This window comes from Pyrgilauda ruficollis, unplaced genomic scaffold, assembly GCF_017590135.1.
Source record: "Pyrgilauda ruficollis isolate IOZ18807 unplaced genomic scaffold, ASM1759013v1 scaffold178, whole genome shotgun sequence".
Classification (NCBI taxonomy): domain Eukaryota; kingdom Metazoa; phylum Chordata; class Aves; order Passeriformes; family Passeridae; genus Pyrgilauda; species Pyrgilauda ruficollis.
Window position 1 is genome coordinate 259740 of NW_024516764.1, and position 27630 is coordinate 287369.

The 27630-nt window shown below is 42.0% G+C and overlaps 1 protein-coding gene across 4 annotated transcripts in view; it reads left to right on the forward strand.

The window, feature by feature from the left end:
- NFATC1 (nuclear factor of activated T cells 1) overlaps positions 1–26530 on the forward strand; it is a 110311-nt gene extending 83781 nt beyond the window's left edge. For all 4 annotated transcript variants that reach the window (XM_041464279.1, XM_041464281.1, XM_041464283.1 and 1 more), the window contains one exon: positions 23994–26530. In XM_041464279.1, the coding sequence (XP_041320213.1) occupies positions 23994–24043 (50 nt within the window). In that variant the 3' untranslated portion in view covers positions 24044–26530. The remainder of the gene's footprint in view (positions 1–23993) is intronic.
- Positions 26531–27630: the final 1100 nt, after the last annotated feature.

Consider the following 27630-nt stretch of genomic DNA (forward strand, 5'->3'; position numbering starts at 1 on the left):
ACACAAAACTGTAGCATTACAAACTACAAAAAGTAGTTTGTAATGAAAGTAAAGCAGCATCCTGGAGGATTCTTTAATCAAGGTACTTGATTACTCTGTTCTTGAGTACTGAAGGCCTGGCTTCTAATCTCAACTTCTGAGATGCAGTGGCAGCCTTGTTGATATCAGGAGCACACTCTCATTGCTGGCCATGAGGCCAGGGTTCCATATGCTGTTAAAAAAAAAATTCCAGAATGTCCTGAGTCCTGTGTAGGAGCCAGAACTGAAATAACAGCATCTGAAAGACAGATCTCCTGTCTGAAGTTTTGTATATTAATTCAGCCTCCTCCTCTCCACATGAATTCTTTCATAAAGGTCTCTATCCTGATCAGATCTATAAATCTTTGCATAGTAAGATGAAAATACACAGGCCATAAACAAAAGTATCTGATGTTTGGATATGTGGCTAGCAGAAAGTATCAGAACCACATAACCATCTTTTTTAAAACAAGAAGGCTTTTGTTCTTGTGATTGTCTTGCACAGCTGTGAGTTTTATAGCACCATGCCAATGAATGCACTCATTGCGACTTGTATTTTACTCTGAAAAGGTAAATTGGGAGTATTAAGCCCCCAATAAGTATGTAAAAGTGGCAAAACCACAGGTAAAGCGTTACTGAAAGCTGCAGTCCTGCCAGCCATTTCATTTTGAACATGGCTCTTTTAAATATAACTTTTGCAGTAAAAGCTGTAACTCCTGGATGTAATATGAGCTATTGCTAATGTCATTCCCATGAATTGCTTACAGTGTTGAACTGTTAGATGTCTGACAAGTCCATATATCTCCTATACAGTATATATGAAAGTTTTTTGCGTCTAAACCATATGTTCTTTTTTTACTCCTCTATATTCTGGAAATGCACGTGGTTTGGTGATATAGTTTATTTGAACAGGAACCATAGCAGACAGAATTATTCTTTTGCTGAAATGTATCCTTTTTCATACATCTCAGCTTCATGATTAAAGCGATTGGCTCTTAAGGCATTAAGTTTAGTCTGCTTCTGCCACAATTATGCCTTTGAAAACTCCTGAGTTCACCCAGTGATTTCCAGTAGTCCAAATGTCATTAGAACAACATTCAGGTAGTCTGTAAAGTCCAGTAACACTGTCTACACCTTTGGCTTGGGCGAGCTTCTCCCTTCCTCCCTCTTGGACAAGCCTCGCAGCTCTGGGAGAAAACAAATAGCTTTCCTCATGGAAAGTTTTACTTAACCTGGCATGGTGCCTGAACCTAGACCCTCCTCATCTCCAATGATGATTGAAAGTGTACATGCTACTGTGATAAAACATGCTGAGTCGTTAACATTTGGGGCTTGGGTTGTAGGCGATGAGTAAGGGAGGGCTGAAGTAATGCGTTCGAGTCAGACCTTCGTTGGACTTGCACGTCTGGGTTGGAGGGGGATCCTGTTACACAAAACCACACACCCACGGGAATGCATTTTGCTGTTTCTAGCAAGTTTGATGAATTGGGTCTCCCAGGAGGCCCGCCAGAAGAAAGCCCCCAGAAGCACTGATGACCAGACTAGGTGTCTTTCCTGGTTTTCTGCAGCCGCCGGTGTGCAGTTGCCCACAGAGCAGACCTGCCTACCTCTTAGCTGTGGTATGCTGTGAAATATAGTAGGGAGCTTTGCTTTCTTTCAATGTCAGCACTTACATTTCCAGGGAAGTTCTTGAGTCCCAGGCTTTCAAGAAAGTGTCCAGTGCCTTCAGAGAAGTCCTTAGTGGCTCCAGCCCCATTCAGTGATGCCAGACACTGGTGAAGGGAGCCAGAGGCTGACCAAGGGACAGGAAAGCTGCAGAAAGTGTTGAAAAAGCAGCCTTTGGTTGATGTGCATCTGCACACACACCTTCACATTAACACTTGGAGTTATTAAGTGTTTGTCTGCAGCTGCGTTGCTCCCCCTCTTTCCAGCTGAGAGCAGCTTGGTAGAAGTCATTTCTCACTCCTATGCCCGATTCATTCTTCCATTTCTGTATCAATGACTGTTGGCGTTGCTGTTTCAAATGGTAAAGGTTTTGTTGGTTCTTTTCTGTAAGCTTTCCCTGGCTGCCAGGAGGGAAGAAGTTGCTGTATCTGAGCCTTGGTAACATTTACATCTGCTTTTAAGCCTGGAGCAGTGCCAAGGAAAATACATGGCTTGCAGAAGCACAAGCTTCGTGAGAAAGCTTTGTTCCAATGCAAATTATTTTAGGAATATGTTGTTTGTTTGAATGGTTTTTGCTGAGCTGAGCAATATTTGCTGCTCAGGTGTGGCCTCGTGCCTTGGCCTCTGTGCTCTCGTGTCCTGAGCCCCTTCTGTCAAAACATTTGTGGGGAAGCTGTGGTAGCATGCCCCTCTTCTCAAGGGAGCAGAATATGGCACAGGCCCCCGCAGCGCCTCCGTGGAGGTGGGCTCGCGGCTCAGCCCAGCAAACACATCCGTGTCAGAGGGAGCAGCCTCCCTGACTTCATGTACAGAGCTCTTGGAGAGGCACTGGCAAGCTGCTGGATCCCCGAGCTGTGGAGGGCCTGCCTCTGCTCCCACTTAAGTCAATAACACCGTTCCCTTTGGGTTCTTTGGGAACAGGACCAAGCGCGTGGCTGGTAGTTAAAGCACACATAATAGCTGCATTCATGGAAGCCTGGTCCCTGATAGACAGGCGGAGAGGGAGTTTTTTCCAAGCAGATTTCTGCACGGCACCGCTCATTGTTTCATCTGTGTCTGCCGGACAGCCGGGGGCTGGGTCAAGGGCCTGATAGTGGCTTGACCATCGCTGTAGAGAGCAGGCTGCTTGATAACCTGGCTCCAGGTCTTTCCTCCTCTCTGAGGAGCTGATGCAACCAAAGGGGGCACAGGCTTCCACAACAGGCTTATCACCAGGCTGGGAGGAAGCTTATGAAAAAAAGCAGACCCTCAAAATGTTCCCCTCCTCCTCTGTCACTGAGGAAGTCTGCAAAGCCTAGGCATTGAAAATACCTGGGAACAATCGGCGAGTAAGAAGTACAGTAGGAAAACTGCAGTCCTAGTCCTCGCTGGCCAGCCTGGCTGGGTTTGTCAGCAAACCAGGAAGCTGGACCAACCCTCTATCTCCTTTACAGGCTTCACTTTTAGGTCTTCTCCATTTTGCTCACCATGAAACCTACTGCAAGACAAATAGCAGAAAGCTGAGTGAGACAGTGCTGCAAGTGTGTCAAAACTCTCAAACCATATTGTTCCTGAACATATAAATTACAGTATGAGCACTGGAACAGTCCTGAAAAAGCAATGCTACAGGTTATCCAAATCCATAATTAGTGAGTTAATTCTTTGATCCTTATGTAGTTATAGCTCATTATCTAAGCATCATGTAAATGCAAGAATGCTTCTCACTTGCCTTTCTTTGCACAACTAAAACATGATTTCTGTACTTAATTTTGACTCTTCTACAGTCATACTGCTGCAGAGAATGCAGAAGACAAGATTTTATTCTTCATGTCTGTACTGTCCAGATTACTTTTGATGTTAGATTTCTGTGGGAGCTAGGGCTGAAGATCTGTTCCATTTCATAACTCTTGTGATACCTTTGGGGTTGCAGAATAGGTATTGCTGTAGATATTATGAATCCATTTTGATATCCTGGGAGCAGCAGTTAGTTCCTTTTCTAGTGCTTCAGGGAAAGTATGTGTTTCAGTGCCACCTCATAAGCAAAGTCTTCTGCAGATTACTTAAGAAGTAGAAAAAATGCTATTTTGGGTCACAAGAGAAGCCTCCAAAAATAACTAAGTGAAGAAATTTATTTTGACCTTTATTTCTATCCCGCATATGCAAATCCATACACAGATAAAGTGTCTGAAATTATCTATAAGGCCTTGTGTTCTAATTCTTTTACATCTTTGTAGTTGTGGTGGTTGAGAGTGATCTCTTGTACTCATGACTGACTCCTGAAAATCCTGCAGGTGCCTGTTGAGTAAAATCTTTTAGAAACATGAGGTCAGGTGGAGAAGCCCATCCCTTGGAGGTTCTGTTGTGCACAGTCAGTTCCTGAACCATTGCAGCTCCATACTGCTGCTCACCTCTGAGCTGTGATTGTCACTAGTGCTGGCATCTGAGCTTTTGCTATCCAGTTATTCTTTTGGAAAGCTGAAGTGACTGGCAATCTCTTTGCTGTTAGGTGGCATGTTTTTTCCTCTGTGATCACTGTGTTCCACCAAGCTCCAGGCTGCACTTGTACTCAGCTATTGGCTTGAGGCCTTTCACCTCTGACCATCTGCACGAGGCATTAGCAACTTCTCCAGGCATCTTCTTCTTACAATAATGTCTTTGGGTCAGTAGTACTGGGAAGTTCAAATGTTCTTCATAATCTAATATGACTTTGCTACATAAAAAGAGAAACTGTTTTTGTGTTTGTTTTTTTTTTTTTTTCAATTGCACTCTTTATTTTCTTTGTTCTGAGAAACTTCCCTGACTCATTAGCTGTCCACCACTGCACAACACACTGTGGGTCCCAGCAGTCAAAGGCTAGAGTTTCCTGAAGTTGCTAAAATTGATGCCATGCAAATTCTGGTTTGGCAGAGTGTTGTAATGAGTCCAAGTTTTGCCAAGTTGTACCTCAACCAGACACTGCACAAGATCTCTCTGGAAGGGCCACCAGAAATGGAGATGGCTGTTCTGTTCCAGAACCTGAGCTCCTAGGTAACTTTGAAAAAGTTCTCAAGCGTTTTTTTCTTGGGTTTTTCTTCCCCACAGAGAGTATGTTAGGATGAGGAAAGACCTCATTACAAAATAAAAAGAAGTAAAGCTGATTTTAAGGCAGAAAGTGCCATCAGCCACAGAGAGAAGACTCTGCTTTTAGCTTCAGCAGACAAACCCAGGGGCAATGGCTGCTTCAGAAAACTTTTCAGGAATTCTGCCACTGTTTCTGGAAACCTGTGCTGAACCTTTATAGGCCAGAAAAGCACACTACCATCTATTTAAACCACAGACTCACTGTTGGATGAGCTGTCACCACTTGGTAGGTGACAATGGAGGTGGCAAACCTCTAGACAAACTACTGATTTCTGCCCTATTCAGCACATAGTCAGAGTTGTAGAGATAAAGGTGACCATGGCCTTTGGGGTTAGAGGATTCAGACTTCCCTTTTTGCAATCTGATATCCCAGATACTTCATGCCATTTCAATGGTAAACTAAAGTCTTAAAGAGGAACCAGCAATGCTGAAGTCAAGGAAGGGTTTGCCAGAAGGACATGCTAATGTGAAAGCAGCTCCTTGGTGCTATTTTAGTAGCTAACTCACAATTCCAGAGATAGCTGCAGCCCTCAGCTTAATTGGTGTGAGTTTGCTGGCAGAGGCAGATCTGTGTTGCAAGACTCCAAGACCCCAGTCAAAGCTCGGGCTGCAAAGGATTCAGCACATTGGAAGGGATGGGGGAATGGGGCCCTTTGTGACAATTACAGGCAAGTGCATGTGTGTATATACATACATTCCATTTGGGAAACTTGGTAAGGAAAGCAAAATAGCAGCTGTCTCATGAAGCTGTGGCACCGTCAGCAAGCATTTTAAAGTTTCAGACTTCGAGTATGAAACTACCTGATGACATAATTAGAATGAAAGAAGGCCTGAGAAAAAGAGAAATGAGAGGAGGGTTAAATAGAACATCACCATTAAAAACAAAAAAAAACAAAAAAACAAACACCAAAAAAAAAAAAAAAAAAAACCAAAAAAAAAACCAAAAAACCCCCAAAAAACCTAAAACCCCCAAAGATTAATTCTGGAAGAAGAGGAGAAAGGATGACTGTGGGTGTGAGAGAGAGGAGTTTGTCTAAAAGTGAAATGGTACAAATGACTAGTAAGAGCCTAGGATGTGACTGCCATGGAAAAGTGTGCCTAAAGAATACCTCACTTTGCCCCAAAATAATATAAGTATAGAGAAAAATGAGAGAAGATGATGAAATGAGCATTGTGCTCCTTAAACTTACATAGATTCAAGGAGAGAGGGTAGAGGAGCCCTTGTGTCTGTAGTGATCTGCATTGAGATGGCTGCATTGCCTGCAAGTGCAAAGGTTTGGTGGGCAGCTCCCCCAGGGCAGGACCTTCAAATAACCCCATGGCTTATTCCCACGTTCTTACTCAGACTGGTTTTCTAAGGGGCAAGGAAAGTGCTACAGAGCTGCCACTGGGTAGAGAAAGGTCCCATAGGGAGACCAAAAACCACTCAGAAATATGGTAAAAATGAAGGGGGTGAGAAGTAGTCTTTGAATAAATATAGTCCCATCACCTGAACTTAGTGAGAAATTTTCTTATCAGTTTTAAGACTTAGAGTGTAACAGGGCATTCAGTAAAAATGAGAAAAATAAGAATATATGATCCATTTATTTTTCCCCAGTTGGAAACTACCCAGAAAAAATAGTGCTAGAAGGAGTAGAAGCGATCAGACCTTGACAAGGCAGTTGAGGATTTGTAAAAGCTCACTTTCAGGATATACAACTGAAGAATAGAACAGGAAATCCCCTTACTTTGCAACTTTCGAAAGATGGCATTCAAGTTACATTTAGGATGTCATCCAAGTGACATGAAAAAATTTTCCATCAACTTTGATGGGTGTTCTAAAACAGGATGTGTTAAATCAGGGAAATAATAACACTCTCATGTAAATTAACAGAAGATTCACAACAGATTATGAATCACTAAATTAGAGAATCAATTAGAGTCAGCTATTTACATAAAGGCAGAGTAGTAGCAAAAGAAATTTTGAACTAGAAAAAACGGAACATCTGCTAAAATTTCCAAAGCTATATTTAATATTATCTTAGGAAAAGCACCTGGACTGAATGGTGTCTCATCACAAATTTTTAAGTGTTTCCAGACCAAAATCACTTGGATACTTCTGAAAAAAAAAAATCATCTGCTAAATTAAAAGAGAAAACTCCTCTCTAATCCCTTCCCTTCCACTGAATTTTGTCATGGGGAACATCACCATTTTAAACCAGAGCACCTTCTGCTGCCATGAACTACTTTGCTGGAACCAAAACCTGCCCTTGCATAACAGTACCATTAGCTAACTGTAGGGTAGGCTTTATTATTAAAAGGAATATTTTGGATTCAAGCACTCAGCACAGAGGAGTGTATGAAAAGTGAGCAGACTTCGATAGAGATGCCAGATTTCCTGCCAAGAAATCTACAAATAGACAGACCTTTTCTTTGTTTGTTAGATGAATACTCAGGAAAAAAAATCCGCTTTTGAAATTTGCAGCAAACCTGCTGTCATTTATCTTAGTGAGGAAGGGGGTAAGATACAGGGCTGTCTGCATCTCATGGTGTGAGCTGTGACCCTAAAAACTTTTGGTCAGCCAACCAGAGGTCAGCCAGATGTATACCTGAGGTTTCAGGGTGATTTTTATGGTTTCTCTGATAGTAAAATCTAAATTTCTGCAGCAACCAACACAATTTCTCTGCTGTCAGTTAAGAGCCTGTTTCAGGGAGGAGCTGGCAGATGCTTGTGACGCTAGATGAGGCTGTATCATGCTTTCTGTCGTGCATCCCCTGAGGGATGTGGCCACCACCTCCCTGTGCCTATTTTTGGAAAAATATCTGTGTTCAGAAAGTTGTCTGAAGACAGATTTACATCTCATATGAAAATCTTTCATTGGGGGAAGCACCACTGAAGGGGGAAAACCCCACATCTTGTGACACTAAAATGATTGCAAGAATTCTTTGCTGAGATCTGTAGATGGGAATATTTCTTATAATATGGAAAAGACATCTAGATTTTCCATTGCTGCAAAATTAAAATCCTGTGAATGAGAGAACTTACCATTGGGTATTTTTGATAGAGGCAACTGGAGTAACTCAGCATAGATCCCTCTAATTGTAGTGCAGCTGCACTGATTTCTCCTTGTTCAGACCAAAACCAATTTATTTAAGAATGAATGTACTAGCTGCAGGGATGATTCTTCTAGCTACATCCTGTCTTGAGATTACCTTTCTTTTAAGTACTAACAGACATTTCTGTGTATCTTTCTCTTTTCCTTTGCAAACTTTTATTTCTGTTATGTATCTGTGTCTCACATGCCAGTGGAAATCAGGAAAGGAAATTAATTTGTATGAATGGACTTCATAAACTTCATGATTTACCAGTAATGAAATCCGGGTTTGCAGAATGAGAAATAATAGGGCTTTTCCAAAATATCTTAATCCTTGGCTATGATTAGTGGCATAAAATGAACCATTCTTTCCTATGTATCTGAAGTCCAAGTTGTGCTCCATGTGATGTTCTTTCCAGTCTCATGTCAGTAAATAATTGCCATGCTGCTCTTTAGTCTGTCTCTGACCTTCACTGTGCTTGCTTTTTTTGAACAAAATTTGGGAATTTTTGCAGATTGATCTCCTGCTGTGATCTGATCTAGTCTAGTGTGAAAGGAAAGCTTGTTAATCTTACTCCCGAATTCCTTACCCAGTTTGCTATAAATGTACTGCTCTGTAAGCATACGTAATGCAGCACAGCCATAACAGTGGATTAGGCAAACAGGATTAAGCAATGCCTCATATTTTCTCACTACTTCTACTTCTACAGGAATACAAATTCACTCTCTTTGTATTGTCAAGTGTAACTTTAAAAAAAATGGTTTAGCTATATTCAGTTTCATGAGTTTTTGCCAGAATGTTGTCTAGTCTGTCTAAACTTGGCCAGTTTGTTTAATTACCTGAATATGAACAAGATATGGTTCATATCTTAAGGAGCCACTTTTGAGGATGGGAAGAACCAAGTACCTTAACATGATCTTGTTTTAACAACTAAAAATTGGCAGCTGTGCTGTGTACTCAAGTGAAACAAAGATTTTTAGTTCTAGAGAAATGGTTTAAAATCTAGAAAAGAAAAACTACATGCTGCTACTAAAACCCTGTGCATGGTTTTCCACTATTCCCTAGAAAGTGGGTGGGATCTAGGATCACACTGTACCTACATGCGTATGCACTAAAACCAGCACACTGAAGTAAACACATAAATGTTCCTGTCCTGTTTGAGTGGTGGAAATCAGAAGTAAGTCTGTTGACCTCAGGAAAGTCTTGAGTGCTTCAAATTTCAGGCAAAATAAGAGAACACATCTACCTGCCCCTTTTGCATATCAACATTAAAATATTTCAAATGATCTTTTGGGAATAATGAACAAAATAGAGTGTTTACAATACAGTCACTGCCAAGCCATCAGACCAGTACATTGTGTATTTGTAGACTACCTTTGCAGATGTCTGTCTGTGTTTAATAAGAACTTAATTCAAAGTTCATTGAAGCAAGTAGGAATTTGTCCGTTGTCTCCTGCACTCTTTGGATCAGGCTCCAATTCACAGTCATGATGACCTTCACTTAATAATGTATTAAAAACTCCTGTGTTGAAAATAAATAATGCATGAAAATCTCTAATATTGGGTGAAAATTTCAGGACCCAAAACTTGATGCAGTCACAAGTTATAGGTCCCAGAGTAACTGTAGAATTACATTAATATGTTAAGTTTAATGGCACATACAATAACCTGAAATGCTGCCTGTATTTCACTGACTGGCAGTGCTTCAAGCACACTCACTTTGGTTCTTTGGGTGTGCTGATATTTAAAGCAATGTTTGTGTTGGTTGCAAGGGATCTCAAGGAGATCTCAGTGTGTTCTTGCACACTGAATGGTGCATTAGTGTATTTTGTATGAGTGCACCATATCTGTTTCTGTCACCCTTTATGCCACTAGGACAGAGACATTCTTCTCCCAGACTAGTTCTAGCCTGGGAGCTACAAATATATAAGGTCCCTTTTTGGAAGTCTCTTGACTGGCTGTACTCATTCATGTGGTCTGTAATGAGACAATGACAACACTGCACCATGTGTTCTCCATGGAAAACAATGTAATTTCAACAATTTTCCATTTTCTCTGATGTTTTTCTCTAAAGAGGGGACCTTCTGTATGTGTACAAAGATTTCTGTTGCAGCTCTCCATAGATAGCCATGCCAAAGAGAAAGCATGAAACCTTCTAAGGCAGGACATTCATCCTGACTTATCTGGCCCTCAGAGACATTAGCTAATCGAGGCATGATATTCTATACAATAGGGTAAGTGCTGTAAAGCTACCTCTGTTATCCCAGCAAACATGGAGACTTATCATTCCCATGGCCATTTTATGGGATTTGTTTGCCTCTGACAACAGCATCCGCAGCCTGTGGTGCTATCAGCTCCAACAATTAATCTGATGCTGGCTCTCTGTGTTATCGTCTCCCTAATAAGTCTTTTTTTTCTTTTTTTTTTTTTTTTTTTCGTTCCCACCCCATTTGTGAGAATTTCTCCCCTGGAGCTCTTCTCTATCAGGCCCCTGCAGCTGCTGTTATTTTAGATATGGCAGGAAGTAGGTATCAGAAAACAGCAAGAGCTCACAGCACTCAGAAAAATCTAGAAATTCCTCTGCTTTACCCCAGGCTCTGGCTCCAATCAAAGCTGGTTGAAAAAAGAAAATGAAAAGCAAGAGGGAGGGAAGTTGGCGGGAGAAAGGCCCAAGCAGACAACTGCGTCTGGGCTGCGTGTGTTAGGAAGGAGAGTTTCAGCCATCACCTCCTGCGGGCTACCGGGGGGATGCTCTGCACGGCCATGTGGGAGGGGGAGTGCTTGGCTGGGAGCAGCATTCCATGGCAGAGCTGGGGCTGCCACCCTCTCCAAGAGCCAAGAGAACCCCTTTTTGCTTCCCCAGGGACACGTGTTTCTCATCCCTTTTTCATGTTCTCCCCCTTGCATGTCCAGTGTGTACCTGAAGCAGATCAGCTTCCCTGGCCCTCCAGCAGCTCCAGTAAATGCTTTTAGCAGCTCTTACCAAGGGGCGCCAGCCAAAGACACTGGTGGAAAGTCACTGGAGCAGGAAACTTACATCACTAATATTATTACTAGAATTGGTATTATTATTATTATTACCACCACTTTTATTTTTATTATAATTTTACAGCTCAGACAGGATACTTCTTAATCTGCTCAGCAAAGACATTTTTAGTCACTCTGATTACCTTTTAAATCAGGCTGACTTTGGAGATGACTTCTGAGAGAAAAGAAAAGAAAAAAAAACTATAAAGAAAAACACCTCCAAATTGTTCATTTGGCAAGCAGTTTAGGGAAGCAGACAACACCACCCCCATACACAAATACGCATGCAGAAAATTTACTACCTTTAGTACTGGTTTTAATAAATAAATTGTCCCCTTTGACACAGCAGATAAGGAGGAAGATGTCCACCCACAGACATCTTACACTATTAGCAATCCAGTTAACATCTGTGAATGTTTTAGGGAAAGAAATTACACTTTGAGACATTTCTTTTTTAATTACAGGCTCCAGATGAGATTTGTTAGAGCAGGGAAATGTATCCCATAGCGACTGATGTCAATAGCAAGCAGTCCCTAAAGCCAGCCAGGATTGGGAAAGCCATGCTGTTTGCTGCTCTTGGCACTGCTCCCTGCTTTCACAATGTCAAAGTTAGAACCGCCTTTATATGCACTTTCCTTTTTTTTTTCCACAGTAGCTGTTGCCAGCAAGCTGTAAACTACCGTATATCACTCAGATTTAAGAACCTAAACTTTAAAACAAATTAAACTCTTGTTGACATTGTAGCAAAAATCAGAATCGAACTGAACAGCTCAGTAAAATTGCACTTCAATTATTTTATGGATTTAAGATTGTTTTCTAGGATTCCCAGACTCCCAATACAGCAAAGTTATTTCCTCTTGGCAGATGTCTGGAAAAAAAAAGATTCATTGAATGGATAAAATCATGTGGCAGACACCAGTTTGAAGCCTAAAGGGAGGAAATGGTGTCTCCCCAGCACCTGTAAATATTTGCTCTGTGTCTTGACCAGGAGAGCCTTTCGTCCATGCTTTGAAAAAAAAAAATTCAAGGTTTTCATTTTGTGAGTTTTTAAGGAAATAGAATTTTCATTTGTCAAAACCAAGTTTCAAACTAGGTGTTTATGTGGGTTTGAAGGAGAACAGCAAACACAGATCTGACCCACCCTTTAGAACCACATCCGAGCACAGGCAAATGCATGCAGCACACCAGTGGTCCAAGTCCCTGGCATCTGCTTATCTTTCATTTTCCTACTTTGCAGTTAGTGTTGGGTATTCTTTTTATAATTCTCTCTTCTTTTTTTTCTGTTCTGTAAAATGGAAACAAAGGTTTCCATCTGATTAATTGCCAGGTTTCCATTATTTTTAATGTTTCCTCTCAAAACAGTTCGGAATGAAAGTATTTCAGAAATGTGTGTAGACAGAAGCTACTGGAGATAATTTGTTTCATGGAACTATGTTTTACAAAAGGTGTGGTGCACCAGAAGAGCTGTTGTGTGGAGCAAACAACAATCAGTTTGTGCAACCTTTCATCAAAACCTTTGTTGCACTTTGTTCTTTTATCTCATCAGTGGAATGTCCTTGATGTTCCCAAATCTCCAAACTAAAAAGCAGTTGGTTCACAGGGTCTTCAGCAAGCGCCGACCCTTGCTGGGTTGCTCTTGTTGCAAGGATGCTTCTGAAGAGAGAGGCAGATGTTGTACATCTGCATGCCCACAGCTAGGTCCTGTGGTCTGCATGTCCTGGCTGAGCTCTCCAGGGAGCAGGGACCTGCCTGCCCCTTCAGGCAATGTGTAGTTGTGTGGATTTTCCAAAGCTGCTGTGTTAGCCTCCATTCGTTTACCTCCTGCTCTGAATTAGCTGATTTGACCTGACTGAATCTCATGAAAGCAGCCAGTTTTCTTCATTGAAGCATTATTAAATTTTTAAAGCTCCTCTTGAATTACTGTTAAAGTTCTTTCACTCATTTTGTTGCCTGAAGCACCTCTCAAAAGTGCAGGCCAACTCCTGCTGGAGTTTGGATGTGCTGTGAGATTGCAGCCTACGCCATGGAAGCACCCTGTCATTTCTCAGCTAGGTACTCAAAAAGAGGCAGAAAAGAAGCCTGTTGCACATTGCAAGTGGCTGTTTGGAAAGTGTAATGCAACCATTTTGAATAAAATTTCAGGTCCTTAAGTGTGTTTGAGAGATGGATGTTGTACACCTGCTCTCAAGTGCCTTTTTCCTACTTCTCTAGTGCTAGCTGCAGGTTTACAGTGCTTTGTTCTTGGAGCAGAATAAATTTCCTTTTTAGTGGAGGGCACTGAGCATCAGCAGGGTTCTTGTGTCAAGCAGGGAAGGGTTTGTCTTCCCTGGGAGTCCAGCTGTGATTCTTGCTAAACTCTTGCAACTGCATGTGGTGATTTTACTGTTGGCATTGCTCTGTCAGTCCAGCCAGGGCTTGAGCCATTCTGCAGCTAGGCACAGCATGTGGGAGAGGAGAAAAGAGGAAAAGACATTTTGTCGGGTTTGCAGCTCTGTCACACTGGGACCACGTTAAAATAAAGAGTATTCTTCCAGCTGCTGATGCTGATGCTTGCTGTAGGTGCTTTTAGCATCCAAGGAGTATTGGAATCCAGGAACAGTCCGGGTGCAGTTTTCACAGCCACATCTCCACACTGGGGACAGAATCCACTAACACCCTCAGGGTTTCCACATCATGGCCCAAGCTGCACTGGTGTGTCTCCAGTGTGACTCCACTGAAATCAGCCTTTGGATCAAAGCTTCCCAGCCAAACTGGATGGGGGTTTTGTTATGAAAAGGTCTGTCCCTCGTTAAGGTGGTACAAAGTCAATGCATGAGTGTCATTGAACACTGCCAGTGCTTTTGTCCAAGGAGCCATGACAAAGAGGACATGCACTCCTCTTTGAACTGCAGTGTTCTCCAGCAACAGTTGCGGCTGCAGTTGACATTAAATCCTGTAGCATTACTTACAGCTCACATTATGGTGCTGACCAGGTCATCATGCCAAAAGCAAATTTATTGCATGACAGCCTTTTATTGCATCCATTTTTTTGCCATCTCTTCGCAGCCACCAGTTCAGATTCCCAGAGCCAGCCCAGGTTCTTGCCCACTGCTAAAGATTAGCAGCTGTGTTCCATCACCTAAGGATTTCCCCCAGCTAGCGTGACCTTTCCCAGCCTAGTCCCCTGCAGGCTCATAGGTGGATTTCTTTTCCTTTATCAAACACATAAAAATTTTATTAGCCCCACCCGGCCTTTCTCTTCCATTTAGCAGCGTGCTGCCACTCACTGAGTCACTTCATGGTCATCATTTCATCTGACTGAGCAAAACCCCTGTGGGTTAGGGGTTACCAAACAAAGCTCAGCCTTCACACAGGCGAGGCACAGATGTGTCCCCGCAGTGGCCACCCGCTGTGCCATAGGCACATTGTGTATGGTCTACACAGTGGCATCCTCCTGTTGTCCCTGCCTGGGTGGGTGCCGTCTTTGCTGGATGATGTGAATAAGGGCACTGATCTTTTCTGTGGCACTTCACTGATGAAAAGGGCTATAAAGGAAAGAGGTGGTGGTGATGATAATAGGGCAAGCTGGATCCATTAAAAAAAAAAAAAAAAAGAAAATTAAAAAAAGACAACCAAACAGTTCTTGCTCAGAAAAAGGTTATATAGACCCTGTTTTAACTTATCTTCAGGACACCTCCATTCTTGAGACCATGTTACTTCTGCTCAAGTCCATCAGATTTTAAGGCTGGTTGAGTGGAAGAAGAGTGAAGTCTTTTGGCCGTTCTCTACGTATGGAAAGAAAAGGGCACCCAGCAAATACTGCTGTGTGACCTAAGGTGCTTCTTTCTTTCCTTCATTTATTGTTTCTTTGCTTTACTTGATATGCCCAGCTGCACACAAGCTGGTTTTTTATAAACAGCAGTGCAAGGTGGCTCATTTTGGAGGATTCCAGAGGATCACTATGGGCCACACTATTATTACATAAAGTCAATTAAAGAGCATACATGCACATCCCATTGATTTGATTTAGAACTAATGAAAGCTTCAGTAATGTGCAATTACAAGAAACTTAATGACCCCTTTATATTGAATGCAACTTTTGTGGCACCTAATATGCTTTGATGAATTGCTCATTATGTGCAATGTTAGAAAAGCTTCTAAAAAGATTAATAATTGTATAATCGATAGAAAAATTCAGTTTTATTTTACTTTTTTTAAAATCCTGAAATCAGAAAGCCATAGAGATTATGGACCTTTTCTTGCTCTCTTTTTTCCTCCTGTACCCCCAGAATTATTTTCTCTCTAAAGCTAACCTCTCCCTTTTCCAGCATGCTGAGAAAAGCCCTTTCTTGTGTTATGTAGAAAGGTCTGGCCTGATGGCTATGTGAGGTCTGAAGGGTTGGTGTCAGCTGCCCACAGAAAAGCTGGATTCCTGCACATGGGATGCTCCTTTGGCAGGGCATGAAGTCTCTGAGTCACAGCCTTCAGTATTGGGCTCAGAGCCTTGTGACACTGTTCAGTCCCACTCCCCCTCTCCCATTCACAGCTGGTGAACCTTAGAACCTGCCAGCCCTTGGGGCCTTCAGGTGGGCTTTAACCTTGCTTTTCTAGCCAGAGGATACTTTGAGAGCCTCGTGTCACAAGCATTATCTATGCTTCAATTGACAGCTAGTTGTGAGGTACGGCAAACCTTGGAAGATGGGATCAGGAAAATGAGAGTAAAAAGACAAAAAAGGGAAGTTTCATTTCGGTGGCATTCAGGATTTAACAATGCCAGAGATGTCTGGAGGCTAGAAAAATAATCAAATGCAGAATTCCTTAAAATTTGTTTTGATTTTCAATCTAGTCTTGTCATGCTTCAGGGCACAAATCATGAGTTCTGGATGCCGGGATCCGATAGTACTGTTTCACTGTTGGGCACTAGATTGAAAAGGAGAACTCTTCACCAAGATCAATTTACATTACTGTATTGCTCATGACAGGGGCAAATTCCTATTGTCTATGGTGAAGGGGTGCGTGGCCCTCCTTGCTCCTTCTGGACTGGTACCCACAAAGCTTCCAGCAGTGCTGACCTCAGGTTTTGGCTGCCTTAGGTAACATTTGTGTAGTTTATCTGTCGCGTGGAAATTTTGTGTAAAATGTAAAATATGTCTGTTTTGTTTCCCTTACAGATGTTCTTAGGAACGTAAACACATCATTTTGGTTAAAATGTGGTTTATTTGTTCATTGCCCAGCCTTACCCTCACACGTGTGCTTATGTGTGTGTCAGATGAGGCTTGCATCATACTGGGGCAGATCCTGCAGTCTCTGCACAGCCCAAATCCCCGTCTCCCCAAGAAAGGCTGGCCTCAGTGAGGGCTACCTGAAATTCCTCTTGAGTCTCTGATTCTTTGGTAAAAAGGGCAAATGAGACTGAGTGCAGCCATCCTCAGACTAGGAGTGAAAACAAGCTGAAGTTTAGACTCCAGTGTTTTGGAAATCACTGCAGCTCTGCTGATCCTTAAGCTAATTTCCAGCAGCCGGGGAATTCATCCCTAAGTGTTTGCAGAGCAAGAGATGCGGGGCGTTTCCAGGGCTGCATATGGGAGGGATGAAAAAATTGAAACACAGAAATTTTGGTGCGATAGGATGGGACTCATTTAGTCTGGGCACCTATTCAAGAGCCCCAGTTAAACTGCAGCCGCACAGTGCTGTCATCACACTACAAGGAACCTTTCCCATTAGCCCTCCGCAGTGCAGCCGCCCTTCGAGACTTGGAGTGGTTAAACTAAACAAGGCAGAGGGTAGAGCACGTAGGAAAATGACTCCGTGGTAATGGCTGTCAAGCACAACAATGCCTTCCGTCGTGCCAAGCTGATGTTCTTATGGGAGGATCATGTTTTATTCAAACCTGCTACTTGTTGTCACTCACTTGCTCCACTGTCCTATTCTCTGTCTCCAAAAATAGCATGCCCTGTGGTAGTGGCTTATTATGATTAAACAGATAAAAATAAGTTTAAGGTTTAAACACATCCAGGACACCTGAGGTAATACAAGATCTGACTTCTTTGTGGAACGTGTGAAGTTATAGTTTCCACTGCTTCACAAGACTTGTTTTGTTTGGTTTTAAATTCAGTAAGCTTTCATGTGATCTATAGTTTTGCATTACAGTCTGACACCTCAAGAATTTATATCACTGTTTTCTGATGTTTTGCCTCACTCACAGAACAATGCCTACTAGCTTTGAAAAAAGACTTTCTGTAAGAAAAAACAATTTTTTTCTGTGATTTGAGTAACAATTCTGTGTTGTTTGTTGCACCTTTCATATGTCAAAAATTAGTGATGCTTATTAATAGTGAGGAAGTAGGTACCCTGATAAAAACTGTAGAATTTTAGTCATGGGATGGTATATACTAAGAGCTTAATTTTTTTTAGTCACTGTATATGCATCTATATTTAGCCATTTTTCTCTTAAAATAAAACCTCTACATGGAGATAAGGAAAGAAAACTTTCCTCCTGTATTTTGGCTTCCTCTGCATTCATCTGCAACTTTGAATTCCTCGTCAGTGATTCTAATATGTGGCATTTCATCTAAAAGAAGGGCATACAAGAGCACAGAAGCCTGATGGAGCAAGATATGGCATCACTGCTGGTGGAAAAAATCCGAGGGCAATAATTATAGGCAGCAAAGTGAACGTCATACTACAAAGAATTACTACAGGTAGCGTGGTGTCAGCGTCAAACTCCTAGTCACTCCAGAGCTATGTGTCTCTTTGTGTGCTGAATAGTGACAGCAGAAATTCAGAGCACTTGTGGGTATATCCACACTGTGTAATGAGCTGTGTGGAGAGATCCCTGACCTGGATGTCGCTGTAATTGTACCCATGTAAGGCTTGACCTGAGCTAGTGAGTTCTGCCAGGAGGCAAAAACAATGAGCCAAACCAAAGCAGTTTTGCTTTCAGGACTGCTGCTTGTTTCTGGAGGTGGCTCAGACCTTCCACAGACCTTCTGGAGGCTCTGACACAGAAGCTGTGCAGTGTCAAACACCATCCAAATAAGGTCTCCAGTCATGGCATTGTACTGCTTGGGCAGCTACACCCATCTGAAAGATGAAGCATTATTGTCCGGACATGGCAGAATCGGAGTGTGATTTACCACAGGTTTTCCACACACGTAGCTTGAAAGATGCAGCTGGTATTACTTGTGTTTTCCACACCATGTGAACCAGTCAGAGCCGGCTGCATTTGTTCATTTTCATCAAGACAGCGTTTATGGCATCTCAGCCTCTTGTCTTCCATTCTGCTCTGTGTTAGAGGCAGTGGTCCCTAGCAGACACAGGCGGACATGAAGTAATTAACAAAGGTTGGCTAGCCAGCTGTGGATAGAAACTTCATGTGATCCTGCATGCCTGGATGTCTTGGGACATGCCATGTGGCACTTTCTGTTGATGAGGAAACCAAAAACCATCCTGAAGGAGCTGAGTTGATGCCATCGCTATTTACACGGCAACAGGGGCATGTGAAACACAAGGTGGCAGCTCAGGGCCAAACCTTTGAGTGTCCTTTTGCCTAAACTTTTATCACACCTCTCTGTGTATTAAAAAAGAGTGAAGTGAAGAGCCACAAAGCTCCCTTGTGGGAGAGAAGAGTCCATCATAAAGGGGCACAACAGTAAAAGTCTCCTTCTGCAAGCCTTTCTGAGCTCCTGCTGACATAGATTGAAGTCATGGGAACATTGGTCTTTGACATCCACATGTGTGACAAGACAGCAACTTCACCTAGCCAGAAACCGGAGATTTAATGTTACTGCTTGCAATGTGAAAAGGAATGGGGTATGTTTTCAAACTGATACCATTCACCCACAAAACTGTAGACTCAGCTCTTCATAATTGTGAGCTTGACCATGGCTCTCAGCTCGCTTCCCATTTTTTCAGACTCTTGGGGGACATTCACCTTTAGGAGTATGAAGTCTTCAAACTCTTATTTGTATCTTCCCAGATGGGGAAACCCTGTGCATGTGCCCTCTTCCAGCTCCCTGCACCACTGACCTTGCAACTTCTTCGCTTTGAGCGGGATCAGTGTCTGAGCTGGAAGGCAGAACTTTGTCTCAGAAGAACAGGTATTTTTTTAAAACAGAAGGCCACATTGTTATCCACAGTAGTAGTCAGATGCAAGAAAAGCAGAAATTTGCAGAAATTCAAAGTCTTACCAGTTGATGGAATCCATGTACAGCCACCAAATGTTAAAAATACTGCATTTCCTATGAAGTTCACATCTATATAAGGAACCCACATTTGTACAGATATATCTGGTTGTCCTGTTCCGTGCAGGAACCCAAACTGGTGTATCAGTAAGACACTGATTTTGCTAATTAGTAAAGCAGAAATTTCCATTGCAAGGGCATTTCAAAGCAAAATTAAATATAAGAGGAAAAAAACTCCTTATTAAACTAAAATGTGGGGTAACAGCTCACCACATCCTGCTAGTGTGGCATCTGCTGTTTAGCAAAGGAAAGGTTCCTCTTTCAGAAGCCTTGACAGGTAGAGAGGTCACGTGTTACCTGCATTTGTCAGTGTTATTATTTTTTGACTTTTCTGTCAGTGGAAAAGCTGAACATGACAATGGAAAATAGCAGTTGAGAGAAGGCATTGTGGGGAACTGTAGGTGTTAGCTATGAAAGCGACAGTGGCCTCCCCATCAAAGCCAGCAGAAAAACAGTGAAAAAAAATCTGATGACAAAGGCACTGTAAATCATAGTACTCAGCTGTTTGGTCTGATAGGGATCAACCTGGTGCTTTAAGGGAAGTGTTGTGCTACTTTAGGCGTTGAAAGATTAAACATCTTGCATGCTATCCCAGATCTGCTGCTAAGCTGTATGTAGGGCCTGTAACCAGCTGGATAATCATTTGGATCTCATTTGTCCTGGTTATAAAATGGTCTTTGTTAGTACTCAGGTTATGTTGTTTTAAAAATTAATGTAAAACCATTGGAACCTTTCTTTGAAAATGTTGTGCTTATTCAAAACCCAGCTACTCCTGGAATGGTACTGCAGACATGAATGGATGTGTATCCAAGCAGCTGGGGAATCAAAGACCAGCGTTTGCTTTAGGAATGAAACTCAAACCTGGGCCAAAATGCTGCTTGCAATGAATACTGCTGTTCTGTGGAGCATGCACAATCCTCCAGTAATAGTAGCAGGTTTATAATTCAAAACTTGAGCATTCAAGACTGCAACCAGCTGATTCTCCTTAACTATATAATAAATATATTGTTACAAATGTGAAAGCCAAGAGAAAAGTGTCAATTACTTCATCTGCATGATCAGATTTTGCCTCTCTAGGTTCTGCAGTAGTCCTACAGGACCAAGTGGAGCTCTGAGGATACCAAAGGGATAGATGGCAAAGGAGATAGTGAACTGGGAACAGTCAGCTCATTTACTTGAAACATGAATTAAATTTACAAGAAACAAATTTAAAAGAGAAAAAAAAAACTTTTTCCACCCTCACATATGTACACTGCTGAACCCATTGCTACACGACACTGTGAAGGCCAAAACAGGTTCAGAAGGTTACTAGAAAACTTAATGGGAGAAAGTTCATCAAAGTCCATTAGAAGAAAGGGTGCAGACCTCTGGTTCACAAAGTCCTCCAGCAGAGCAAAGATGAACCAGAGACAGCACCACTGGAGGTGTGCTGGTTCTTGTGCTCTTTCCCAAAGAACTGACAGTAGTGGTAGTTGTAACACTGGTGTGGATGGACACACAGGATGCTTCAGCAGAACCACACTTCAGTAACAGAGGTTTGATTTGCTGTTGGGAAGGACAGTCTTGGGTCAGCCTACAATGAGAAGATTGATGTTTTCTTGCCAAACGAAAGAAAAATCAGTTTGGGGTCAAACAAAATATTCCAAGACATTCCATTTGATCAAAATAAAGTATTTCCTAGCATGCAACAGAAATGTTAACACGTTTTAGAGTATTAAAAGGAAGTAAATTTTCCAGAAATCAGAAAAAATGTGGAGAGTCTTCATGAGAGTGCTGGACCATGCAGTTGTGGGTAGCGGGAAGCATCCTTCTAGCAAACCCAGCACACTTCACATGCACGTGCCTCCTGGTTTTCCCCCGTTTCCGCCCACCAGAGGGTTTTCCTTGCAGCCTCAGGTGTCTGGGTGGGCAGTGAGGGAAAGCCCGCTCGAATCACACTTCCCCTTTCATCTCTGCTAGCTGTCTGCTACTTCAAGGTCAGCTGTGCTGCCACGTATTCCCCCACCTGGGCCTTTTGCATGCACCTTGTCCTTCTCTGCAGGTTTTTTCCACTGCATTGTTGGGAATATTTTGCATTTTTGACACTGCAGTGGGTCTTTACAAACAGCAAGTGAAATAGTGAAATAAAGAGAGCTGTGTCTGAGCCACACTGTCCAGACCACTGTGGAGGAGAGAGATATTGAGTGTCCTCTTGGTGGCTTTGGCCCTGTTTGGTTGTGATGTCTGGTGGCGATGGATTCACTTGGGTTGAGGTTCAGCTGTCTCCCAAGTCCGTGGTGCCATTGTCTAGTGACTGTTGTTGAACAGCTGCCAGATGTTGTTGCATGAGGACACCAGGCTTACTCATCAAGGTAGCAAAAGTCCACCTTTCTTAAGAAAGTAATATAAAATAAAAACAAGCAGTAAATTGCTGTGAGTCAGTAACAAAATATGAGTGATTTCAGCTGGGGACAAATTGATTTGGCTGCTGAGAGATGGAGAGAGTGTGACTCAGGGAGCACTGTGGTCTCATGGCCTGAGCCAAGGCAGGTGGGCTCCCAGCTGAAAGGAAAAGTTGTGTCATATCTGGAGTAAGACGTGTCCTACGGCGCTCAAGTGACAGAGGATCAGCTGAAGATACCTGGAGTGACTGGAAGGGGCAGCCTCTTGAGTGCCTAAGCTGGTTTTGGAGTTGGACCTTCGGCTCATGTCATCAAGTTGCTTCCAAAATACCATTGCTACATGCTTTAATAGGGGAAATCATGAGCTAGCAGTTTGAGGCTGTTGCTTTTGAAAGTTTTACTGAAAGAAGCAAGAGTAACTCAGCAAGTGCTACAGCATTAGTCAGAGATTTGAGATGCCTTGGTGCTAATCCTTTCTGAGATTGGGAGGCCCTTCACATTCCCACCTGCATGTCCCCATACCAGTGACATTTATGTTCACATTTTACAGAAGCACTGTGAAGATTCATTATTTAATGTTTCTAAGCACTAAGTAACTGTACAAAGAGTGAGGCTATCCCTGACTAGTGTCTTAATTTTATTTGATTTAACAGAAGCTTTGAGGGAAAGTTAGCAAAACTGTGATGCTGCCTGGCCGGTAGGAAGATTTGTTTTCACTGTCACATAAAACATGAAGGTATCACTGTGTGGTTTTGCTGCAGACGTGAGAGTGCCTTGAGAAGTTTATCACAGAAGTGATCTTTACAAAAGCATCATGGCAGAATTCCACAGAAATTGAATGCTGTTTGCATTCAAGGCAGAGACTCAGTCCCTAAAGCTCTCTGGAGTCTGGCCTCATGTAAATGGGGCGGCACTTCTGGCCGGGTTTGGATGCATGCAGAGCAGTCTTTGCCTCAATGCAGGGCTTTCTACTTGAATTTTTTTGCTCTTTGGTAATATTAAAGATTAACTCCACAGCACTTTCAAGGGGAAGAACTGCTTTGTCTTTTCATAGCTTGTTTCCATACCTTCTTAGTTTGCTGATGTAAATAGATAGTTACAAAGGCAACTGATATTTCCTCTCTGAAGTATGGTGTGTGTATCCATTGGTAGAATTGGTTTTGGTGGCCAGGACCTGTGACACAAATCCTGACTGATTCATGTGCTGCAGTTACTAAGTGGGCAATAGGTCTGCAGGAAAAAAAAAACAACAAGCCATAAAAACCAACACCAAACGTACCCAACTAATTGCAACCAGGAAACTGGTTTTACACAGGCTTGGTCTTTTCCAGTAAACACATGAAGTTATCTGGATTACTGTGAAGAGCAGCCCACAAGGAAGGGAAAATGCAGGCTTATCCATGGTGCTTCCATGACGTGGGCACGTGTCTCCCAGTCCTGGCAATGTTAGAGAAGCTCAGAAGCAGTGACAGTCCTGTTGACGGCATTTTGTCTATCTCCATGTAAATCAGGTGGTGGCAGTTGGTGTAGGGAGGTGGAGTGGAAATAAAAGGGATGTTGTGTCGATGACCTTTGCCAGGTTCAGTCATTTCCTGTCCATCTGCCAAAAATCACATGGACATAACTGGAGTGTGGGAAACTGTATTGCTTGATGATCTTCAGGGGAGGGGGAAAAGAAAGTAAGAAGACTCATGAATAAAGAAAACAACTCTTTATCAGTGGAGATGCAGTCTGGCTGGCTGATGCTGAGATAGCAGACCTTGTTTACTCTCTCCTCTGACTCTTGCCAGGAGAGTTTTTTAAACTTGTTTGTCCCTCTCATTTGTTTGTGTGGAGAGAAGTAAAGAGTGTATGTCTACATGCATTGGTCACCATGATGGGAGGGTATATATTTAAACATGTTACCAGCTCCAGGGAATGGGCAAGCATGCAGTAGTTTCCAGTTTCCTCTCTTCTTTTTTCTTTTTTTTTTCCCTAATATCAAGTCACAGTGGAAAAAATCAGCATGTGAAGTTGTATTCTATCTAGGCATTGCAGCTGCACATACCCAGGTTCAGTGACTGGCAGCTTTCTGCCACCAGTACCTACCATGGCTAACATACTTTCCAAGCAGCTCTTTTTGTGGAAGGAGTAGATTATTCTAGGATCTTCTGTGGTCCTCCTGGCTTTACATTTCTGAGGCAGTTCTAGAGCAAATGAAATGTTTTATCTGTAACCAATTTGAAATGTTAAGTATGTTTGATGCAGTCAAGGATCCAGGATGCTGCTGGTTTTGTGATGCCTGGTTTTACATGGTATTTAGCATGTTAATAACCTTGGTTAATCCTTCTGGGTCTGCACTGTGATCAGCCTGTACAAGCAACCTGGTGATGTCACACTTACTGTTCAGAGTTGTACTGAAGCTGTCACGGAATGAGTACAAGTTCGGGTGGGTTGTGGACTGAGGACAACTGCCTGCAGCAGCAGGATGCTAATCGATTCCTTTTCTTGTCTTCTTTCTTTGCAGTAAATGAAATTATAAGGAATGACCTTTCCAGTACCAATGTCCACTCATAGCTTTCAGCGTGGGCCTGGTATGAAATACACACTTTTGACTTGGCTGGCACATCACCTCGAGTCGGGAGATACCAAATGAACTAAAGACGTTGCCTGGTACCACTCTGATCTTCCACCTTAATGAATGTCAGGAACTGAAGACTTACCTCTTGCTTACAGAGAAGCAGCTCCTCAACTTCAACTGATGAAACAGCTTTTTTTAAAGAAAATCATCTCAAAAGAGAGAAGAAGGAGTATGCTCCAAGACGGCGCATTTCATGGGACAAAACTAGGAAACTCAGCAAAATCTGAGCACTTCTTCCCGTTGCTGATCCTTTTGGCATGGCACCGCTGGAATACAGCCCTGGAAGTGCCTTATTTTACCAGGTTGTGGCATCAGGGCATTTTTAATAAGCTTTGAATTTCCTACCATTAAATGTGTTGGTAGGTGCAGAAACTCTAGAGCTTGTATTCTGGAGAATGATACTGGAAAAAAGCATAGGACTCTGCAGCAGAGTAGGGAGAGCAATCCCAACTCCAGTAAGACACGTTTATGAATTCCAGGATTTCCTCAGCTTTTCCTCTGCTGTAATGTACAGCCTATTGCCTTATTCTCAGTGCATTTCAAAAGCCTCCTGATTCATCATCATCTCAGCTTTCTTTTTGCATATTGCTTTCATTACGTGCTAATGAATCATAGGGTTGGTAGTAGTAGCATGGTAAGATTCTGATTTTGATCCAGCTTCTGTCATAGCACAAGTGAGTTGAATAGCACAAAATAAAAAAGGTTGATGGACAAAAAATTGAAATCTATCTTTTACACGATAGATGAATATGTATGCATGTACATACATACTAGTATATATGCATATATTTATATATGACAAATAATATAGATGATTGCCTAGTAAGGGCACTGAATTTAGCAATAATTTCAATTTCTGAGAATGCATTTCAAATCCACAGCAAATATTTCAGCTACTTCTTTTGAGGGTTTGTTGCACCTAAAGCAGGTATGCATTTTCTTTCCTCACGCAGTTAAGCAAGCACTTTAGATAGGCAAGAAGGATGCATATAAGATACATGTTATTTACCAAATGTCAGAATATGAGTTATTGTAACTGTAAATACCATTATGGAAGAGTGTAAAATATTTGTTCAGTTATAATATTATTATTCCGCAGAAGCCTTATAACTCTCTGCTACGTGTATGGAAAAGGATGTTACCAAAAACCCACCTTGGTTTCACATAGAGCGCTGTATAGTGTGTTTTCAGATTAGCTAATGTTCCTGGAGTTACAAGTAGGCATGTAGTGTAGCCTTCAACATTGTATTTTTTACAATCAACCGCTTATTATATAACTAGCAACGACCTATTACTTCACATAAACAAAAACAAAAAAAAAAAATAAAAACAAAACTAAAATAAAATAGCATGACTAAATTAAAAATGTTTAACATTAATATTGTGCCTTAGGAATCTGTGCCCCCTCCTGGAAACACACCCGAACTACACCCCCAAACTGGGGTGGCTCCTTAACCCCGATGCAATGAAGACTGAACAGGTTTCACAAAAAGGTGAAATCCAACTAAGTGTTTTAAAACATTCTTCTGTATAATTATGTCTTACTTTCTTAAGGAAAAAAATGAAAGCCATATTTGTCACATTTGCACATTACTGTGAAGACATGAGAATATAATATGGCTCTATGTACATAGTATGCTGTTACTGGTCTTTATAATAGTCTGTTATTCCTCACCTGTTTAATCCCAATTATTTACCCTGTATTTAGCATTGTAGACGTTGCATGAAATGTTTCTTATAGACTGCCATATGAAAAGTTAAAAAGCTTGACAGATGTCAGCTTGACTTGTAGCTAGAAAATAGAACTAATAAAGCAAAATGTTTTGCTGGAAGCTAGTCTTAGAGTGGTTCATTTTATGTTATCTTGAAAAATCTTTTCTCATATAAAATAGCATTTTTAAATTATACACATATATCTCTCCATCTCTTCTATATGAAGCTGCTTGCATCTTGCTAATATAACCATCTTATTATGGAAGCAAAGTCTCTTGTCAACAGACTCCTCTTCATTTCCCCACTGCATTTAAAGACATTGCTCACAAGAAGAGGAAGTTATATATGATACAGTCCTCAGATTTTATTCTCTCATTATTTCAGAAATGTCAATGAACTGTGCATGGAGGAATCTCTGATTATGCCAAAGCATTTTTTTTTTTATTCATATACTAAATATCTTGGGTGAGGCTTTAACTGTGCAGGACAATGCACACATACACACAGAGGCACATTTCAGCAGTAGTTTTAGCAAAGTTTTTGAATGTATGGTTTGGCTATGTTGCAGCTCCTTCATTCTGATTTTTATTTTCCTCTTTAAGCTATTTTGGGAAAAAAAATACTCCAACCTGTTACTTTTAAGCCTGGATAATGGAAGATTATGCATCTGTTGTATATGTATTCATAAAATAAAAACGAAAGCAGAAATATTTCCTGTATGAGACTGCTATCTTGTTTCTGTACATGTGTTATGGTTGTTGCTGTCAGTTTAGGAAAATTATTTTCATCAACCTTTTTGAAAACAAAGCAAAACCAAAAAGCCACAACACTCTGAACTTGGAGTGTAGGTATGTTCAAAAATTTGTGTGTTCAAAAATACTTCTGTCAGGAATGATTCTGACTATTCAAAAGAGCCCTTGGGATGAATTTTAAGTGGTGAAACAAGCTACCTTATTGATCATGCAACAAAGTACTTTGCATCTGTGAGTGCTGCTTGGACAACAGTTTCTTTTGCCCTCCCTGGAACTATTTCTGAAACACGTGGGTTGCTAAGGGTGGGCTTAGGATCTGTGGCCTTCAGTGCAGTAGATAGAAGAGACATTTTTGTTAGGCTGAGGGTTTTGGTAGCCCTGAGACAGAAGAGCTGGCCATGGGCCACGGGCTGGCAGGAGGGGATCTCTGGCCACCAGCTGCCAGAGATGCGATCGATGGATCTGCTCTGTATGATGTGTCCTACTCCCTGAACCTCCTCACTGCTCTGCCCCAGAGGTGAAGTGGCAACAGGAGAGTGTCAGCTTAGTCAAAGCTGGGCTGAACACAGCTCTGGGCTTCTATCAGTTCATCAGGTGGTGCCTCTGTATGTACCAACACCTGACACCTGATGGGCCATGAAATGCTGAGAAAACCTGAGCTGCTTCAGTTTTTCAGGACAAGATGGAAATTGTGCATCATGCCTACCACAGTAGTCTGGGTCTACATAAGCACTTAAAAACCATTCTAAAAATCCTCAAGGAGAAGGAGACACAAATATGCATTGAAGTCTTTGTTGAAAGATTTTTCTCTGCCTTGGGTTTCTCTTCCTGTAAGTATGAAGTGTCACTCCCTGCTTAGTCCATCACACCTGGCTTCCCTGGGGCTGGTAACCAAGCCCTGGCCATTTAAAGAGAGGCAGCTGCTCCAAGCCCATCAAAACCCAGATAGGGCCCAGCTCTTCAGAGATTAGTCAAGGAACTCTTTCTCTGCTTCCCAGTCTGGAGGGTGGAAACAGTGATATTTATGCCTCACGGACAGCATGAGCTGTATTGTTGGT